Genomic DNA, 18,174 nt, shown 5'->3' with positions numbered 1-18,174 from the left:
CCTGTATGACAGTGTTTGGTTCCCTCTGTAATGCAATCTGGTTCATATAACATAACAGCTGAATACAGTCAGCTACACCCAGTATAACTTTGGCTTCACAAAGCTGTTAGATTTTCAATCTATTTGGTGGTTTGGAAGCTTCTATGACGATAGTTCACCGTGTGTCAGTGATTCACCCTCTAGGTCAGTCACTTACACCATATAAGCAGCCTCATACACCGTATATGACAGTGGCTCACCCCATATGACAGTCAGGTACACCGTATTATCAGTTTAGTATACCCTATGTGACAGTCTAGTATACCCTATGTGATAGTGTTTGACCCTGTATGACAGTCAGGTACACCCTATTAACAGTTTAGTATACCCTATTAACAGTTTAGTATACCCTATTAACAGTTTAGTATACCCTATTAACAGTTTAGTATACCCTATTAACAGTTTAGTATACCCTATTAACAGTTTAGTATACCCTATTAACAGTCTAGTATACCCTATTAACAGTCTATTATACCCTATGTTACAGTGGTTAACCCTGTATGACAGTCAGGTACACCCTATTAACAGTTTAGTATACCCTATTAACAGTCTAGTATACCCTATTAACAGTCTAGTATACCCTATGTGACAGTGGTTCACCCTGTATGACAGTCTGGTTCACCCTCCGTGTCCCACCCGTGGAACCAGACCTCCAGGGTTACCTCTGATGAATAAGAAAGCTTTAATTTGTCTATACGGAATGAGACTAACTGATTTTTATTTTGTTTCTCCCCCTTTCCTCCCCCTTCATGAAATATTAGAAAAATTTCACATTCTTAGCGGTGGTAAGTCGCAGAAGTACCTCATTTGTTTTGTCATCTAGCTCTTCTGCATAAGCTGATTGCAAAAAAAAAAATTCTACTTCTTCAGCTCTCTCTATAGCCGAAACTCAGTCAAGCTCTTGATGTACACTTGTTGTCGGGCGGGGCTGTGTGAGGGTCATGTTACCTAAGAACGGTTACTTTGTATATCTGATAATCCTTTCACATTTACTACACAGAATAAATAATAAGTTGTTTGGTCCTGTGTGCTTGTTAGTGCTTGCCTCTCACATATATTTTCTCTGGGTACTCCAGTTTCATCCTGTGCTAACATTGTGGACCGTGAAGGTCGTAACAAAGTACAGACCAACCGCCCGAAAGACTAGTAATCTGACAAATGATGGAAAGGATAAGTTGGTAATCGTTCATTAAACAGCCGTAAAATATGAGCTCCTTTGCTGACATTTTGGCGAGACTGGAAACTTTCCGAAGCACCAGACTCTGGTAAGTTATCAAATTTAACGTTCATCGAATGAACATAACTAAACTAACCTAACCTAAATCATAGAATGTTAAGGTGAAATTCAAGTTTAGATAGATTAAAAATAAAGTTGCTAGTAAATCAACAAATGTGCTTGTGATTTTACACCTGTTAAATACAAAATTACCGATAAATTAGTGAGAAAACGAGGTATAAAACACCTCTAATAGAGTAACCCCTGAAAAGAGATCAAGAAACGTTTTTTCTAGTGACGAATGGGTGAAACGTTTTCTGTGGCTGGGCATCACCTTACCAGAGAAGAAAGAAGCTAGTCTTGGAGCTTGATATAGGGTCAAATATACTTACATGATACGAACATATAAATTATTATGATAACTATTAAACTATTAAAAAAAATCTTAAAATCACAATAATGAATTGTATTTCATAGATTTTCATAAATTTACATAGAGATCTGCACGTAAACTATTAAATATATTTTATTTCTTACATTAAATGTTTAAATGGCGGCTTTGTTCAGAGAAATACAACGAACTCGCAGACGGTTTTCATATTTTGGTTACCTTAAGTGGTATATTATAAATATATGTATCCATTTTCAGTGCAAGTAATTACTGAACTAATATACGCCCTTTAGACCTTAGTTATGAAACGCAGTAATACATTCTAATTATATCAGCATTACAAATATTGATTTAAAAAACACACTAATACAAAAAACTGGGTTTCATTCCAAAAATAAATGGCTATTTATACTTCCTACTGCATTGGCTATAGATTACAAACCTAAAAAAAAATGGATATTTCCCAATTTAAATTCACTGAAGTTAGTCACCATACAATTGTAAAATGTATATTCATAAAAAAGGCTTAATAGGAGAAGTAATAGTACCAATTGGCAATGTTGTTGCTATATCAGAATGGTTAGAAGTAATGTAACACGAGTTAACTAACCTTAACACCAAGGCATATACTACACCATATCCTGGTCTCTTTACTGGGAAATATTATGTCCGGAGGCGTTGTGCTAATACGTCAATTTACCATTTCACCACTGATCAGCTTATGAGCCGTACGGGTGGTTGGTCTGTTTTTTTTTTGTTTTTTTTTTACTTTGTTGCTGTCCATTGTTAGTACAGCAACAAAGCAGGATACCCGGAGTAAACCGTTAAGTTTGGTAAGGTCACACCTCGCATCTGTCCTGGATCGGAGATTGAGTCCAGGACATAATGAGAAATATACGCGTTACCGCTGTGAAACATTATTTGAACTAATAAAACACCGACTCAAATTTGCATTATATATATATATATATATATATATATATAATGTGTGTGTAGAAGAGCCGGACGTGACCCAACACAGCTGCCCTGTATTTCGTTGGACGATATGTCTTTCCCTGCAGATCAAGTGTCAATTTGCATCAAAACTTAAGTATCATAGTATCGTGTTTAATCTATTGAGAGACTGAGTATCAGAATTCCTCACACACTCAAGTCCTACACTCAACGCTCCTCACTCAAAGACCTTCACTGGCTCTGTCGTAGTTCCATGTGAAATTTCTCTATGACCGCGTGTGGCACATATCCTACCTCACCCGCTCATGTTTTGACGTGTCCAGATTTTGCTGCGTGTGTACAGGTCTTTATTACTGTATGTTATATGTGTGTATACGTGCTCTAAATGTCTTCTCCCTACAGCAACCGCTACTTATTTTCTGATGGCTCATCTATTTATCTACCTTACGCCGCCGCTCCCTCGCGGCACTCACAGGGCATGTAGTGCTCGCTAGTTACTAAATTATAAGTTTCTCTGTCGACGTTTACCTAATAACCGTGAGAGTGCATGACTCACTTCACAATATCCAATTTGATGTTAATTAGGACTATCTTACGTTAGGATATCTGTTGCATCTACGGAAACAAAATCCTTCATACCAAGTACCCAATCATGCAGAATTCTTTCACAAATATGACATCGCATCCTGGTCTAAATTTGATTAACTTTACTTTACACAATTATGTCTATTCAGTGAAGCGAATTTTTGAAAGAATTAGTATTTATTGAGTGCTGAAAGAGTTGCTGACAAGAAGCAGGAGTAAAGATTTAGGAACACAGAGAAGGACCCAGCAATACTCACACGCCCTGTACCTCAGCTTCGTCTATCTCTCACAACAAGTAGTTACTGTCGCCAACTTCCCTCTACAACCCGTACTTTTGTGCCTCTCCCAGTGATAAAACTATGTAACTACTGTGGTGGCCTTAATGCTTCCTTAGCCCTCCCTCACTCCCTCTGATCACTCATCTCAGTCTACAGTATACTCCCCTGGCTCTCACCCCACCGAAACAACAACTAGCCTCTGTAATGGTGTATGGCCAAGTGATCTGATCTTGATGTGTTGTACGCCGCCGCTCAACCCTCAATGCTGTCTTTCGCTTTTCATGTCAATTATTCCTTTCCGATTCTTATTCCATATTATATATATATATATATATATATATATATATATATATATATATATATATATATATATATATATATATATATATATATATATATATATATATATATATATATAATTTGTTATTCATGGAAATTCTTTCAGTACAAATTTTGCATTTATTTTGTTGACTCATTTTCACATGTGATGTTATAAAAAGATTTATATGAAAAAAAAAGTAGAACACAATAAACCAATGTTTTCAGAATTAATAATAATAATAATAATAATAATAATAATAATAATAATAATAATTTATTTCTAGTGAAATTTTTACACCTAATTAATTAAGAAAGTAATTGAAGCAACTCCTTCATTAAAGACTGTCAACATGAGTAGGTCTCTTACTCTACACATGAATGTCATTTTCTTTACACTTCTCAGCACTATTCGGTATTTTGGTCACGTTTGTTTTCATTATTATTGTTTTGTAGAATTGTCTGGGTGTTATTGTATTTACATGTGTGTTCCCTACCATGAGAACTTTTAGCCTTAAGTAGTATTATCATTTTGTAAAGTTAAATACAAACTTTCACATTGAGTTTGAAGTGCAGTCAATAATGCTCCACACACACACACACACACACTCACACACACACACACACACACACACACACAAAGTTACACTTACTATATGCAAATATTAGCACACAAACACTTACCGATATAATGTGAAGACGTGTGTGCCCTACGTGCACATTGCATAATGAAACAAACATACTGTACATACACATTCAAGAGATCAAAACCTACATAATTTTTACTTCCATGAACAGTACACATCACACCAGGGCAAAGACCAAGATGACTGCGTTAGAATATCTTTATCATTAATTATTTTCTAAATTGTATTTCCCTAATGATTTATTTTTTTAGCATAAATGAGTTAATAGTATGTAGATTTTGACCATTCCACAAAATTTAAATGTCAAGATATCAGGATTTTTTTTTTTTTTTTTTTTTTTTACATTTGCAATGATGGTAGGCAGTGTACCTTGTTACCTGTTGGTGTATTTATATCATGATGAATGTATGTTGATGAGCTGATGTATAACTCAGTGTTGGACTCCCACAGGCAAGTGTGTCCTGCAGTAAAGCCCTCCCCCGGCTCACGCTGTGGACTCCCCCGCCGCTATGCAACATAAAAGGCCTACAGCCGTCTCCTGTTTAGGGCGACGCGTCATCACTGTATCTCTTTCCCTGGCAGCGGTACTCCTGTCTTCTCCTCCGGGCCATACAACAATATCAACCATCAGCATACTCTACATCGTAAACAACAAGCTATGGAAGCCAGTCAAAACAGCCTTGTAAACAAGAATACAAACTACATGAAAGCCATTCAAAACAGCTTGTAAATAAATCAAGAAAATGTAACACAGTGAAGATAGTCAGTCAGATAGCCTGTAATAACAAGTCAAGAATACAAGCTAGCAGTCATTGAAGCTAACAGCTATTTACTTCGTTCTCTGCCAACGGTGAATGGTGAAGAGGTTCCTCGTTATCTAGGACGTTATTGTCCCTTTAGGGGAAAAAGAAACATGCCGGAGATTTATCTTACTCTAGTGAATTCCTTTGAGAAATAGATAATGTACATCATGATACACGCTTTCATTTAACTGAATAATAATGCCGGTAAAAAGAGACTTTTATTTTTGTCAAGTGTAGGAATTGCACACACAAGTCCCCTCCCCTCCCTTTAAATAAATTTGCAAACGAAAATGTTTAAGACTTGTTATATGGTTAAAGCTAATTCCCCCCCCCCTTCCCTCACGTTGTAGTAGAGTCAGTAGATGATTCATGAAGACCTGAGTTGTTGCTGTTCTTCACCTGCCTTCAAGCGGAAAGTCTGTTTATAAGAGACTTTACTTGATAGAGATTTTGTATATAGCATCCCCTTTCTTACGAATGCTACCACATGATGGAGTGAGACCGTTAATAAAACAATGTACCCTTTTTCATATGGAGAGTTAAAACTCCTGACAAGTCGGTGAGGCAGATGGTAAAAAGATGTTAACTGGTAGAAGTGAAGTCTCCTGCTATCCTCACTTCAGGGGATCTCAGTTAGCGTTTCCTTGGCCAGCCAGTGTTAGAATAAACAAACTAGATACTTCCTGAAGTGGAAACTGATTAAGGTGAATAGTATGATAAAAAGAATTAATTACTGAGTATTGCTGTCGAATATACAGTCGACATCTTTTTAACCATGTTGCCTGCTCTATGCTCTTTCCTTTGGTTCATTGGACCCTGCGTGGAGTGTTTTGCGTGCGCTGCTCCTCACCCCGGAGGCCAAGACAGGCACTAGCGCGCCAGCTTCTCAGTTCAAGTTGTTACCGAGGTGTAACCCAACTTAATCGTCGATCATCGAAATCTCCGTTCGTCTAGCTTGTTTATTACCAGTGTGTTAATGAAGTTGAGGTTACGTTGTATTTATGAAATTAAGGATATGTTAAGGTCAGGGCATTTGACTGCATGTAGAAGCAAGTAGCCTATGTCCGTTTGTCATTGCTGGATTTGCACTTCTCATGTTTGGTCAATGCAGGTCTGTTATTTCAACGTTTGTTACATAAATTTCTTTGGTTTAGACATTCTGAGGGTATGACATTTTTGTTCCTAGTGTACAATACATCTGGCTCGCAATTATTTTGACTTCACAAATAAAAAATTAACATTTGATTTCCAAATGATAAACTGTTAAAATTTAAACATTAATGGAATAATTCTTGTCTTGTCGAAGATGAATGAACTTTCGAAAATGTTTATAAGAAAAAAAATGGCGGTTGTGTTGATATTATAATCAAACAATACTTAGATATAGCCATTGTTAAATTTTTTCTCATTATATATTCAGACGTAGACAAAAATGTGGTCATTCTAGAGCGTCGTCGGATGTATTGTTGACGAGTGTATTCAGAGGGAGACTTCTCAATCACTGTGTCGTTAATCAGCTGATCCATGACGCCAGAGACTGTCTATCCAATCAGCGGGCATCTCTAGTTGTCAGCGGCCAGCTACATAACGATCCCACCTGTTAGAGAATTCCTCCTCTCTAGACACTCTTATAATCGTGTCCGTGAAAGACTTAAGTCAATTGTCTCTTTATTTTCACCATGTTTCAAGACGATTTTTGTGTATTTTCTTGTTTGGATCATGTATATGTTGTGTAAATAAGACGTGTGACCTTGGCGGCTAACATGCTACTCAGATTCTCACTTGGTGGGACGGATACTACCACAAAGGTTTTCACAGATGCATAAACAACAAAGAATAACGTAAATGGCTAACATCTTCTCTTATCATGCAAAGCGAACTTAAATCCTAACCTAAAGCCTACCTCAGCTAAAAAAAAGTCTTAACATTGTCTATAATTTAAACAAACTTGTAAATTGTGACGTAAATATCTACATAATTATAAAGTCTTATTAAGCATGCCACTTGTAAGGTAAATGTACACTTAAATGTCAAGTAATTGTTTCGTAACTGAGCTAACTCGTAACATAAACCTCACGTTAAAACAAACCACAGCTATTGTCTCCGCAGATTCTACTTCACCTGTCTAGCACTTCAGATTTATCCTAAGTCTAACGCTTGCTTCAGATCAGTGTTTTGGGTGATGAAATAGGAACTGAATCTAAGAATTTTTAAAAGATAATCGTACGACTGAAATATGTCGGTAGATTTTGGACGTATCGTGACAAAAGGACCCACAGATCATATGAGGAGATTTACAATGGTGGTGACATTGCCGTGGAATATTCTTATTATTATGATGAATCGGTTGTGGCAGAAACAAATGTCACACTGATAATATAAATACTTGTTAACACTGCAAGCTGTCTGATTCCGACTTTAGGGGGTTTTCGTGTATTTCTGTATTCTCACACATAGGGCGCTTCGTACTTGGACAGCCGGCAGTGACTTTGTGAAGCAGTTGATGTGTGTGTTGTGTATATGTATATAAGTAGAAGAGAGACACCCCACCCCTATTTATAATATAGTTTTGTTCGGACTCCTGATGATCTCAAACAGTTTGACTGATAGAAATAAATGTATTTTGAGCGATTAGCAAGCAAAGGGGCCTTTTTAATTGATGTCAACTTCCTGGGGCGAATTTTCCAAAACTATACATATGCCAAGGGGAAAGTTTGCGTCAGGGAAGGATGAAATATGGCTCAAGGTAGTACAGTACACAAGATAATTGTTTTTAGGTTACAGACGATGGTGGTGGTAGATATATTTGGCGCATATTGAATCAAAGATGACGAAGCCTGGTGCCCGCCGCCACTCACTGCGCGCTGACTGGACCTGCGCAGTGAGAGGCGAACGCTGGCTTCGTCTTAACCCTGGTCTCCTGGCTTTTTGACTTCTACCCAAACAGCCCTGACTTTCTGAGGCTTATTTTGAAAACAGCTGACTTACCAAGACAGCTGATAAAGGCTGGGTTATTGACGAAGAATCAGCCCAGTAACTGGGTCTGAGGTCGTGTAGAGACCCCAGCCAGAGGACACCAGATCATTTAAGGTGTTTTATGACTCGAATATCAACAGTTACAGGACCCAGCTGTGTCCTGTAACCTGAGGCCTCTGGCTGCTGTGTCTCTACTCTGTCACCCGTTCAGAGATAACACTTTGTTATTGTGACATCTATTTTCCATGGGCCTTTTGCATGATAAATGATTGTACATTTATTAATGGAAATTTAAAAATGAATTAGTTTTTCAGTTTTCGCAATAAAAGGCGATAGGAACCTCATTATGCCTAGTGAACAGATATAACGAGGAAAAATAGCTATGATAATTCTCGATATATTAACTCAAAACACTGGCGTCTTTGACTCTCTCTTGAACATGCCATCAAATTTCTTCTAACTTAACGAGCTGGAAACCTTAATCTAACGTGGACTTACATTTAACAAAATAATGTTTTCGTGAAACATTAGATCAAGTCTTAAGTCGCAATAAGCACGTATGTGAAAACCTATGGTAGTAACCGTTCCGCGAAAATGAGAAAATAAATTTGTAGACTTTTGCTTACTGAAGCCAGAATCATACCCAAATTCCTTTTCATCTAGACAAGTTGTTCTGACCCTTGTTGTTAACTACCGTTGTTGTTGATTTGATAGCCAGATACTACTAGTCAATTATGGTTGTTAGTCATTGTAATCTGGTAGGAACTAAACGAGCTAACTTCTCTCTATATCTAATGTATCTCTCTCTCTCTCTCTCTCTCTCTCTCTCTCTCTCTCTCTCTCAGTGAGCTTTAGTCAGGGCTTAATGATCATGGGCCAGTTCCCAGTTACCAAGACATTAAAGGATTTTCCTGTTACTTACTCTCCTGTATGTGATATACAGTACTGCTAATTCAGTTTCTTGCAGATGTATGAAAGTGTCATTGTTTTTTTGTTTGTTTTTAATAATTCGTTTTAAAAATATTGGAAGAAAATGTCTTGGTGCTGTTAGTCCTCTTGAGCCCACTGTACTATTCCCTTGGTCCTTGGCAAGCCAGTCGGAAGGCATAATAAACTGGCCTGTAAGAGAATGCGGTTCTGATTGGCTGTTAATGTCACTTGAGCATAGGAACGGTATTTGTCCAGGGCGGATGTTCTTACCTGATTTATAAATATTTATGTACATGTCTTGTGGACCGTATCGTCTTAGGATCGAAACAATGATATTACTGAAGACAAGTTGATGATAAACAAAACTGTAGATGTTAAATATGTGGCACTCTCCTGGTGGCGGAAACCAGTTATTTGTAAACTCAACTCGCGCAGAGCTTCACCTAACCTTCCTAAGGAAATACCAAGGTTAACGGAGGTCGTGTGGCCACCACCGACCTCCTGCACACCAAACAATCTAAGAACACTTTTGTTAATATTTTCATTCTCTCTATCTTCCTTATGTATAAATTTATTTAAGTTTTCAAATTGGGTTTTCAAATTTAGAATGTGAAAAGAAGAGAGGCCGTGGGACCTCACACTGATCTCGGCTACAAACACAATATTGATGTATTCCAACACAAATTTTTTTAGTTTTCGGTAATAACTCTGGACAAGAACTGTCCCTGTTTTCATTTTGTTTATATTTTTTTTTATCGTGAGACTAATGATTGATAATTTATTTTACATATCATCTTCCAGGTGAACTGGCAAATAAATAAAAAAAATGAGGTAACAAAAAAATTAACAAGGAACGACCACAACGCCACCTTCAGTATCCTTCCCTAGCCTGCACTAGTCTCTACCTGCTCTCACCACTCATATCACAAATAGTAAGTCTTGAGGGTTGTTTCTACTGTCACGCTTGATGTGATGTAAAGATCTTTAACATAGGTGGGTATCCCTTTAACCTTTTATCTATTCCCTCACTGTCTCTATCCTATATGTCTGGATTTTAAGTCTTTTGAAAATCTTTGCTAATATTTAATTACACCAATTCAGCTCGTAAGCTATGTACAGACAAAAACATATCTCTCAATTATCATTTGTATTTGTCATGGCGTTTTAGCTATATATATATATATATATATATATATATATATATATATATATATATATATATATATATATATATATATATATATATATATATATATATATATATATATATGCAAAACATTTTCCCAGTGCCCACAAGAGTATGGTCAAGACTTATAAACTATGCACCGCTATTTCTTGATATACGCGTAGGTTGACCTTCTTCTATAGAGTGATTCTATATCTCTTCGTTATTCTGTCAGTGTTGTGCATGTGTATCGTGAACAAGAGTACATAATATTAAACTGAAGCGTTACCATAAATCCTTATATAAAGTTAGTAAGTTGATAGAAAACGTGAATCGGGAAGCCGGTTTATAGAAAACGTGAATCGGGAAGCCGGTTTATTCAAAATGTGAATCGGGAAGCCGTTGAATTATTAGTTTCCTATTTTCTGTCTTCACTATTAAATAAAGAAGAAGAAGCCTTGCTGTAACTCTGTTCTTTAGAAAGTATATACATTATCTCTCTTAGGAAATTTTCACCAAGCTTTCCCCTTTCACTCCCTACTCTCAAGTTTACCGAAACTAACAATAGTTGATAGGAAATAGTATGATCAAAGTGTGTTCTGTGGGTATACCGTTATATAATATACTTTCCTTTTCACATGGTTTCCTCTTCTTATGATGAAAATTTTGAAAAAATCAAACAACTTTCTCTCTCATGTTTTCTCCAAAGTTATGTTTTATACAAGGAACTATTGGATCGGTGGCAGTGTCACGGGCCTTCAACCAGCCACGCTGTCACGGGGTGTTCCCATGGTCGGGGTGATTGTGATGGATGCTGATTCATATTTACATAAATCTGACAAAGAGACTTCAGTGTTGTGGGTACTCACTTCCCATCTTGAACACTGGCGTTAATTATCGGCATAAGTTCCTTTTTATTAATTTTTTCTTAAGTCCCATAGGGATTCCTGGGCGAATACATCCTATCTATTTTGTTGAATATTAATGGGATAAAATTTGATTTAACAAAATGCAGTACTTTGTAAAGGAAATAAGTGAAAAATTTGTAGATATAGCATTAACAAGTATTTTATAGAGTTATTGACATTTTACTAATACAGGAATATATAACATAACTGCTTGAAAGCATATCCAGAACAAGCCACCCTTGCCCCTCCCTACCCATTTACTGTAACAGTTATACATAAAAGAAACTGACCAACAAATGAGCGCGTTTTAGGCATGAGTTCTTCATCGTTGTTATGGGTAGAACAGAGTCTTCTTTAGGTAGTTTTACCGATGTTAAGAATACCTGTGATGTGGACAGTTAGTTGGTAAATCAACCCTTTGTTTATTTCTGCTCACTGAGCAAGCCCGCCACTCCCTTTGCAGTCACACTATTGTAATAAATAAGATACAGAAGAAGGTGTTGTTTTATTATCCTCGTCATTCCAAAGAAGCAAAGCCAACATGAATTTGTGTGTCTTTTCCTCTGTTGGAAAAGAAATAGCCTTTTTCATTATAGGTAAGACGGAGTGTTATAAATTAATGAACGAGTGTTATAAGGTAATGACCGAGTGTTATGAGGTGATATAAAGTAATGGACGAGTGTTGTAAAGTAGTGACCGGTGAGATAATATTTCTGAAAAGGAAAACAAAATCCCGAAGCAAAAAAAACCACTTTCTCAAAAATGAAATTTAATGTTTAACTATTTAAATACATCCAGAAAAACAAACACCAAAAAGTAACCTTGAAACACCATAAGCAGCGAGTAATTAACATTGGAACACTAAGTAAAATTATTGAGATGTCATTTGGAAAAGTAATTATACTGATATCAAATTGTGGACAACAGATCCCCCTTAATCAGCATGTTGCAGAGTACAGTACATGAAAAAGTTCGCGTCACCATCCGAACGAGTCAGTATCAAAACTAAATGAACTAATGCAGCACCAGCAGTGTTGGGACCCTGAACTACACACACCTGTGAGTATTCTTGGTTATAATGTCCCTTATATGAGGATGTTATACACATTTCCTCAAACATTCCGTTCTTAATGTAATAGTTAAAAAAATAATATGAACAACCAAATGATTCCTTTCTCTCTCTACAGGGGGTCCGGAACCCCCTTTTCATCAGAAAATTTAGTTACTTTTTCTTTAATGTAGCTTTGTACTCAGGCGTTTTTGTATAGTAAAAAGTAATTACTATTGCTCTCAGAACATCCTTCAATATCAACTGAACAGGGCTTCAAAATGGCCTCAAAATGCCCGTAATATTGGTCAGATTAAAAAAAAAATCGGGGAGGGGGAGGCTACATCGCCCCCCTTATAAACCTCCAGCTGGGTAGGCTCGCTATGCTCGCCATGTTCTACCCAACCACAACTTCTTGGACCCCCTCCCCCTCCCCGTTTTGATATTCCTGGATCCGCCCCTGCGCTCTCTCTCCGGGTGAAGATGGCATATTACTGAAGCTCTTGGGGAAGAATGCCATTTTAATACATATGAGAATTATGCTCTTGATCATTATGACAACACAGTAATTTCAATATATTTTACCTGGATATCGATAACATATTTACTAGTATACGTGAATCTGTATTACAGAAAAAAATATCATGTCACTAATACAAAGGCGCTTCTTTTTCACTTGAAAGGCGCAATAACAGTGCCTTCTGCACGGGATACAACAAACAAGTATTGTAATATATAGGCAAAGCAGATGTCCAAGTGACATCTTATCGTCCACCACCAGCTAAATCTCTCCCGGCGGCGGGAGTGTATTGAACTGTTTCACGCCCCTTGTTTACTAAAAGGTTGGATCACTTGTTTTAATATGAATTTACACATCTTAGTGTGGTGGTCTGACCCCCATATACGAGTGACAGACGCGGGGGCTCGGAGCAGTGCACACAGCTCGTCCCCAACTAGGGAATGAGCAGTTATCCAAACTATAGTGACCGGTAATGGCATCAACAACCTCAGTGTAATGAGAGGTGCACCGGGCGGCCAAAACTATGGACTTGATGATGGCACGATAATAAATGTGCCCGGTGGAGTTATGGTCTTCGGTTTGTGCAGTGTGTTGTAGGAATTCGTGGTATAATGTTGTCTAGCACTCAGGATGGATGGAAACTCTAAGGTGGTTTTCTTATATAATATAAGTTATATGATAGACAGTCTGGTGCTGGAGGTGCCGTGTGGTGAGGAGCTGCTCAGTAGAGACGGTCGGTGAGTAGCTTGTTGAAGGAGGTAGATGTGCAGGAGCTTCGTTAGAGAAGATGTTGCCTGTTGCTGGCCTCCTGGTTGAATGAATGCTGGACAGCGTGGAGCTTGCTGGAGGAGGTGTTGCTTGTTCAAGAAGAGAGACCAGAATGAGAGCTGGTTGGTGAGGAAGCTCAGAGAAGGACAGCTGGTGGGTCGCCATGCTCGCTGGCGGGAGCGAGGACCGCCAGGCAGGCGGAGGAGAGGCGAGGGCCGCCAGGCAGCGGCGGAGGAGGAGGTGTTGCTTGTTCAAGAAGAGAGACCAGAATGAATCTCAATGATGATGATGATAATGAGTAAAGTGGCAATGACTTTGCACTGGGAAAGGAGGGAGAAGAGTAAAGGTGGAACGGGAAGAAGAGTGGAGGGTAGATAGAGGTGGGCTGTCCACCTAGGGACGAAATGATTGGGTGGCAGCAGTGAGGCCCGTCCGCTCAGGAAGGAGGTTGAGGAGGAGGGGAGGAGTTAAGCTAGCTAGATATTATTATTGTAGTGAGTGTTAATTTTTATTTGTCCGTGGTAGGTTATTTGTTTATCTCTTTGTAGAGTGGTTCTTGTTCTGTAATGTCAGCATGGAAGCTCTAGGCCACCAGCTTTATTTTAGTTGTTCCTTCTTCTTTAACTTAGAGAATAATGATCCTCCATCTTCAAGTTTGGTCCATACTCTCGTGCTTGGCTGTGTGTACGTATATTCAGTGGTTCGATATCGAATAATTCGTGAAGTTCTTGTATGTGGTGTATGGAGAGACAGAGCTTATATACCCAGCAGCCGTGAGTCCTCTATGAGTCATATTGGGAAAACCCGAGAAAGTCGCCGGTCTTTGGTTCGTTGCTAGGGAAGGTGGTAACATCTAGTGACGCCGCTCGCTTGGTTGCTAGGATACTGTCTCATTGGAATGCGGATACGCAGTTGTAGGGGAGAAGTCCACTACAGTGTAATGAATAGCACCAACCATGACACCTTCAATATGGCACCTTACCAGATGTGCTTTCTAAAGAAGCAAGTGTTTACAAGACCAGGAAGGCGAACAGCTGAAGTTAATGTCTAGAATTTTAGAGCTTGAATGTTATCTCTATGTTAACAAACGTCTACCATTCGAGGTTGACTGCTAGATAAAGGTGAGGGGAAATGGTATGACAAGAAAATGTTACACAAAGCAGAGTTTGAGTTGAGGCGGAACAACCACAAAACAACTGCTCTAGTCACCAGTCAGGTCACACATGGAATATCCCTGTATTAGCCTTTAGTTTTTATATAAATGTCGAGCAATGCATTCAGCTTATATAATCATATCACCCACTGTAACTTTCCACTAGCTATGAGGTGACATGGTCACATCACTTGATAGGTAAGTTTCACCCTTGAGGCGGGACCCTAAAATGCTAGGTCAGGTAACGGAGGCCGGCTACACCGGGGTATTCTCACTCAGCACCTCAAATCAACAGGACGTGTTTAGCAGTGCTATTTAACATAGCCTCCGTCCTCATTTAACACTCATAGCTACAGTGGTTAAGTTACGATGATATACACTTGGAACTGTATATATTATATTTCCCTACTAAATGAAGAAAGGACAGTTGGAATTTTGCTACTAAAAACTCTATATACTTTTACATGTTCCAGCCTCATTAACTCATCAAGAATCAACGCCCAATTCCACTCAACACTATAACAAAAACAAATAAACTCAAAATAATGGCAATTCAAAATGTAGCCCTCAGAAGAGCAGCAAACCTCGGACCACCATATACAACAAGTGTTAGTGACTTACAGTACATACAGAACATACAGGGGCGGCGGCGCTCCCAGGGGTCCTCCCAGGGGTGTTGGTGCCCCCAGGGGCCTCCCAGAAGCGACGGCGAACCCAGGGGTGGCGGCGCTCCCAGGGGCTCTCCCAGATGCTGAGGCGCTACTAGGGGCCCTGCCAAGGGAGGCGGCTCCCTCAGGGGCCCCTACATTAGCGGTGGTGGGAACACCAGGGCCAGCCTGGGTCAGTGGCGCCCCCAGAGGCCATCCCTCGGGAGGTGGCGCCCCCAGAGACCCACCCATGGGCGACGGTGCCCCCAAGGGTCCTCCCAGGGGTGGTGGTGCCCCCAGGGGCCTCCCAGAAGCGACGGCGAACCCAGGGGTGGCAGCGCCCCCAGGGGTCCTCTCTATGGGTGGCAACGTCCCTAGAGGCCCTCTCAAAGGCGCGGTGCCCCCAAAGAACCCTCCCAAGGGCCCTGCCAGGGGCAGCTGCGCTCCCAGGGGCCCTGCCAGGAGTGGCATCGCCCCCAGGTGCACATTCAGGTAGAGCCCCAGTGGCCCTGCCAGGGGCTGTGGCCACCCAGGGGCTATGGCGCTCTCAGGAGCCGTCCCATTGGTTGCAGCACCCCCAGGGACCATCCCAGGGGCGGCAGAGCCCCCCAGAGCCATCCCAGGGGCAGAAGCACCCTAATTCTCCTCCCAAAGGTGGCAGAGCTCCCAGGGGCCTTGCCAGAGGCTGTAGTACTCCCATAGCCTCTTCCAGGGGCTGTGGTGCCCCCAGGGCCCCCTCAGAAGCGGCGGCGCCCTCAAGAGCCCTCCCAGAGGCAACGGCGCCCCCAGGGGCTCTCCCAAAGGTGGCGGAGGGTCTCTAACAGGTATTTTGCCCCCGCCCCCCCCCCCAGGGCATCTTCCAGGGGCTGTGGCGCCCCCAGGGCCCTCCCAAGGTTGTCGGTGCCCCCAGGGCACCTCCCATGGATAGCGGTACTCCCAGGGGCCCTCCCAGGGGCGGGGGCTACACCACGGGGCCTACTAGAGACGTCCCCTCGCAGGATCCCTATAGTTTGCTTGGTTGTGGTGTCGTACATATTGCATACGTCCACCAATCCCTAACTTAACTGTGATTGGTGGACTAAAATGTAACTACACCAAATAACAGCCAATAGGAGAACAGAGCAGTCAGTCAGCACAACACCCCAATTTATGTTTTCCTGTTGGATATTTATTCTCCTTTACATTGTTTATTATGCGATGATACTGGAAATTCGATGGGCGGTGTATTTATATAACGTCATATCTCCCATTTTTCTAAATTGTGCAAAAACAACTGAACCCAGGGGCCGTACAGGGCAGCGCTCCCTGGGGACCTCCCATTTGCCCTGACAGGTGCGGCGCTTCCAGGGGCATTCCCAGGGGCAATGGCGCACCCAGTGCCCCCGGAGCCCTCTCAGGGACAACGGCGCTCTGAGGGGCCCTGCCAGGGGATGTGGAGTCCCAGGAGCCCTGGGAGGGTCGTTGGTGCCCCCAGGGGCCTTCCCAGGGGCGGTGGGGCTTTCAGGTGCCCTCCCAGATGCTGAAGCGCTACTAGTGGCCTTCCCAATGGAGGCAGCGCCCTCAGGGGACCTCTTTAGGTGTTGCTGGGACCCCAGGGATTGCCAGGGTCTTCTGTCTTGTTACGTGCGTTTGTATATATATGTTATGTTTCTTATCATTGGGTTTTGTTTTGTTTGGGGATATATTATATTAGTAATTTTTATTGTTCCCTTCACTTACTAGAATATTCTTTTGTTCTCTTCCAGATGCCATACTACCCTTGGTCAGTTATATGAACAATAAAACCTAAAAAAAGGTCGACTCTAGTCTTCTTTCACCACAGGGGACTAAAATATAAATACATCAAATAACAGCCAATAGGAGAACAGAGCAGTCAGTCAGCACAACACCCCAATTTATGTTTTCCTGTTGGATATTTATTCTCCTTTACATTGTTCATAATTCGATGATACTGGAAATGCCATGGGTGGTTTATTTATTTAACGTCATATCTCCCATTGTTCTAATTATTGCAAAAACAACTGTCCCCAGATGCCCTCCGGCGGCAACGCTCCCATGGGCCCTCCCATTTGCCCTACCAGGTGCGGCGCCCTAAGGGGCCCTCGCAGGAACGTCGGCGCACCCAGTGGCCGTCCCAGGGGCGGCGACGCCCCCAAGGACCCTCCCTAGGGTAGGTGCGGCTACCCGGAGCCCTCTCAGGAGCAGTAACGCCCCCAGGGGCCCTACCAGGGGTTGTTGCAGCCCCAGGGTGTCTTCCAGGGGTTATGGCGCCCCCAGGGCCATCTCAGAAGCGGCGGCGTTCCTCGGGGCCCTCCCAAAGGTGGCGGAGGGTCTCTAACAGGTATTTTGCCCCCGGCCCCCCCCCCAGGGCCTCTTCCAGGGGCTGTGGCGCCCCCAGGGCCCTCCCAAGGTTGTCGGCGCCCCCAGGGGCCCTCCCATGGATAGCGGTACTCCCAGGGGCCCTTCCAGGGGCGGGGGCGACACCACGGGGCCTACTAGAGGCGTCCCCTCGCAGGATCCCTATAGTTTGCTTGGTTGTGGTGTCGTACATATTGCATACGTCCACCAATCCCTTACTTAACTGTGATTGGTGGACTAAAATGTAACTACACCAAATAACAGCCAATAGGAGAACAGAGCAGTCAGTCAGCACAACACCCCAATTTATGTTTTCCTGTTGGATATTTATTCTCCTTTACATTGTTCATAATTCGATGATACTGGAAATGCCATGGGCGGTTTATTTATTTAACGTCATATCTCCCATTGTTCTAAGTATTGCAAAAACAACTGCCCCCAGATGCCCTCCGGGGGCAACGCTCCCATGG

The 18,174-nt window shown here is 41.4% G+C and overlaps 2 protein-coding genes across 5 annotated transcripts in view; both read left to right on the top strand.

Annotated features, from left to right (window-relative positions):
* The window catches only part of LOC121859683 (complexin-like), a 153,574-nt gene extending 141,868 nt beyond the window's left edge, over nucleotides 1-11,706 (top strand). For 2 of the 4 annotated variants that reach the window (XM_042356610.1, XM_042356609.1), the window contains 2 exons: nucleotides 801-824; nucleotides 4,879-11,706. In XM_042356610.1, the coding sequence (XP_042212544.1) occupies nucleotides 801-824; nucleotides 4,879-4,898 (44 nt within the window). In that variant the 3' untranslated portion in view covers nucleotides 4,899-11,706. The remainder of the gene's footprint in view (nucleotides 1-800; nucleotides 825-4,878) is intronic. The other 2 variants (XM_042356612.1, XM_042356611.1) reach the window with 1 other exon arrangement.
* Nucleotides 11,707-15,244: 3,538 nt separating this feature from the next.
* Nucleotides 15,245-17,515, top strand: LOC121859689 (basic salivary proline-rich protein 1-like). The gene is made up of 4 exons (XM_042356620.1): nucleotides 15,245-15,307; nucleotides 15,529-16,149; nucleotides 16,679-16,969; nucleotides 17,378-17,515. Exons 1-4 carry the CDS (start codon nucleotides 15,245-15,247, stop codon nucleotides 17,513-17,515), a joined length of 1,113 nt encoding a protein of 370 aa, XP_042212554.1.
* The last annotated feature ends 659 nt before the right edge of the window (nucleotides 17,516-18,174 follow it).

This window comes from Homarus americanus, unplaced genomic scaffold (assembly GCF_018991925.1).
Source record: "Homarus americanus isolate GMGI-L3 unplaced genomic scaffold, GMGI_Hamer_2.0 scaffold21, whole genome shotgun sequence".
Classification (NCBI taxonomy): Eukaryota; Metazoa; Arthropoda; class Malacostraca; order Decapoda; family Nephropidae; genus Homarus; species Homarus americanus.
The sequence above is the reverse complement of the archived record's forward strand: the minus strand, read 5'-3'. Positions and strand labels throughout refer to the sequence as shown.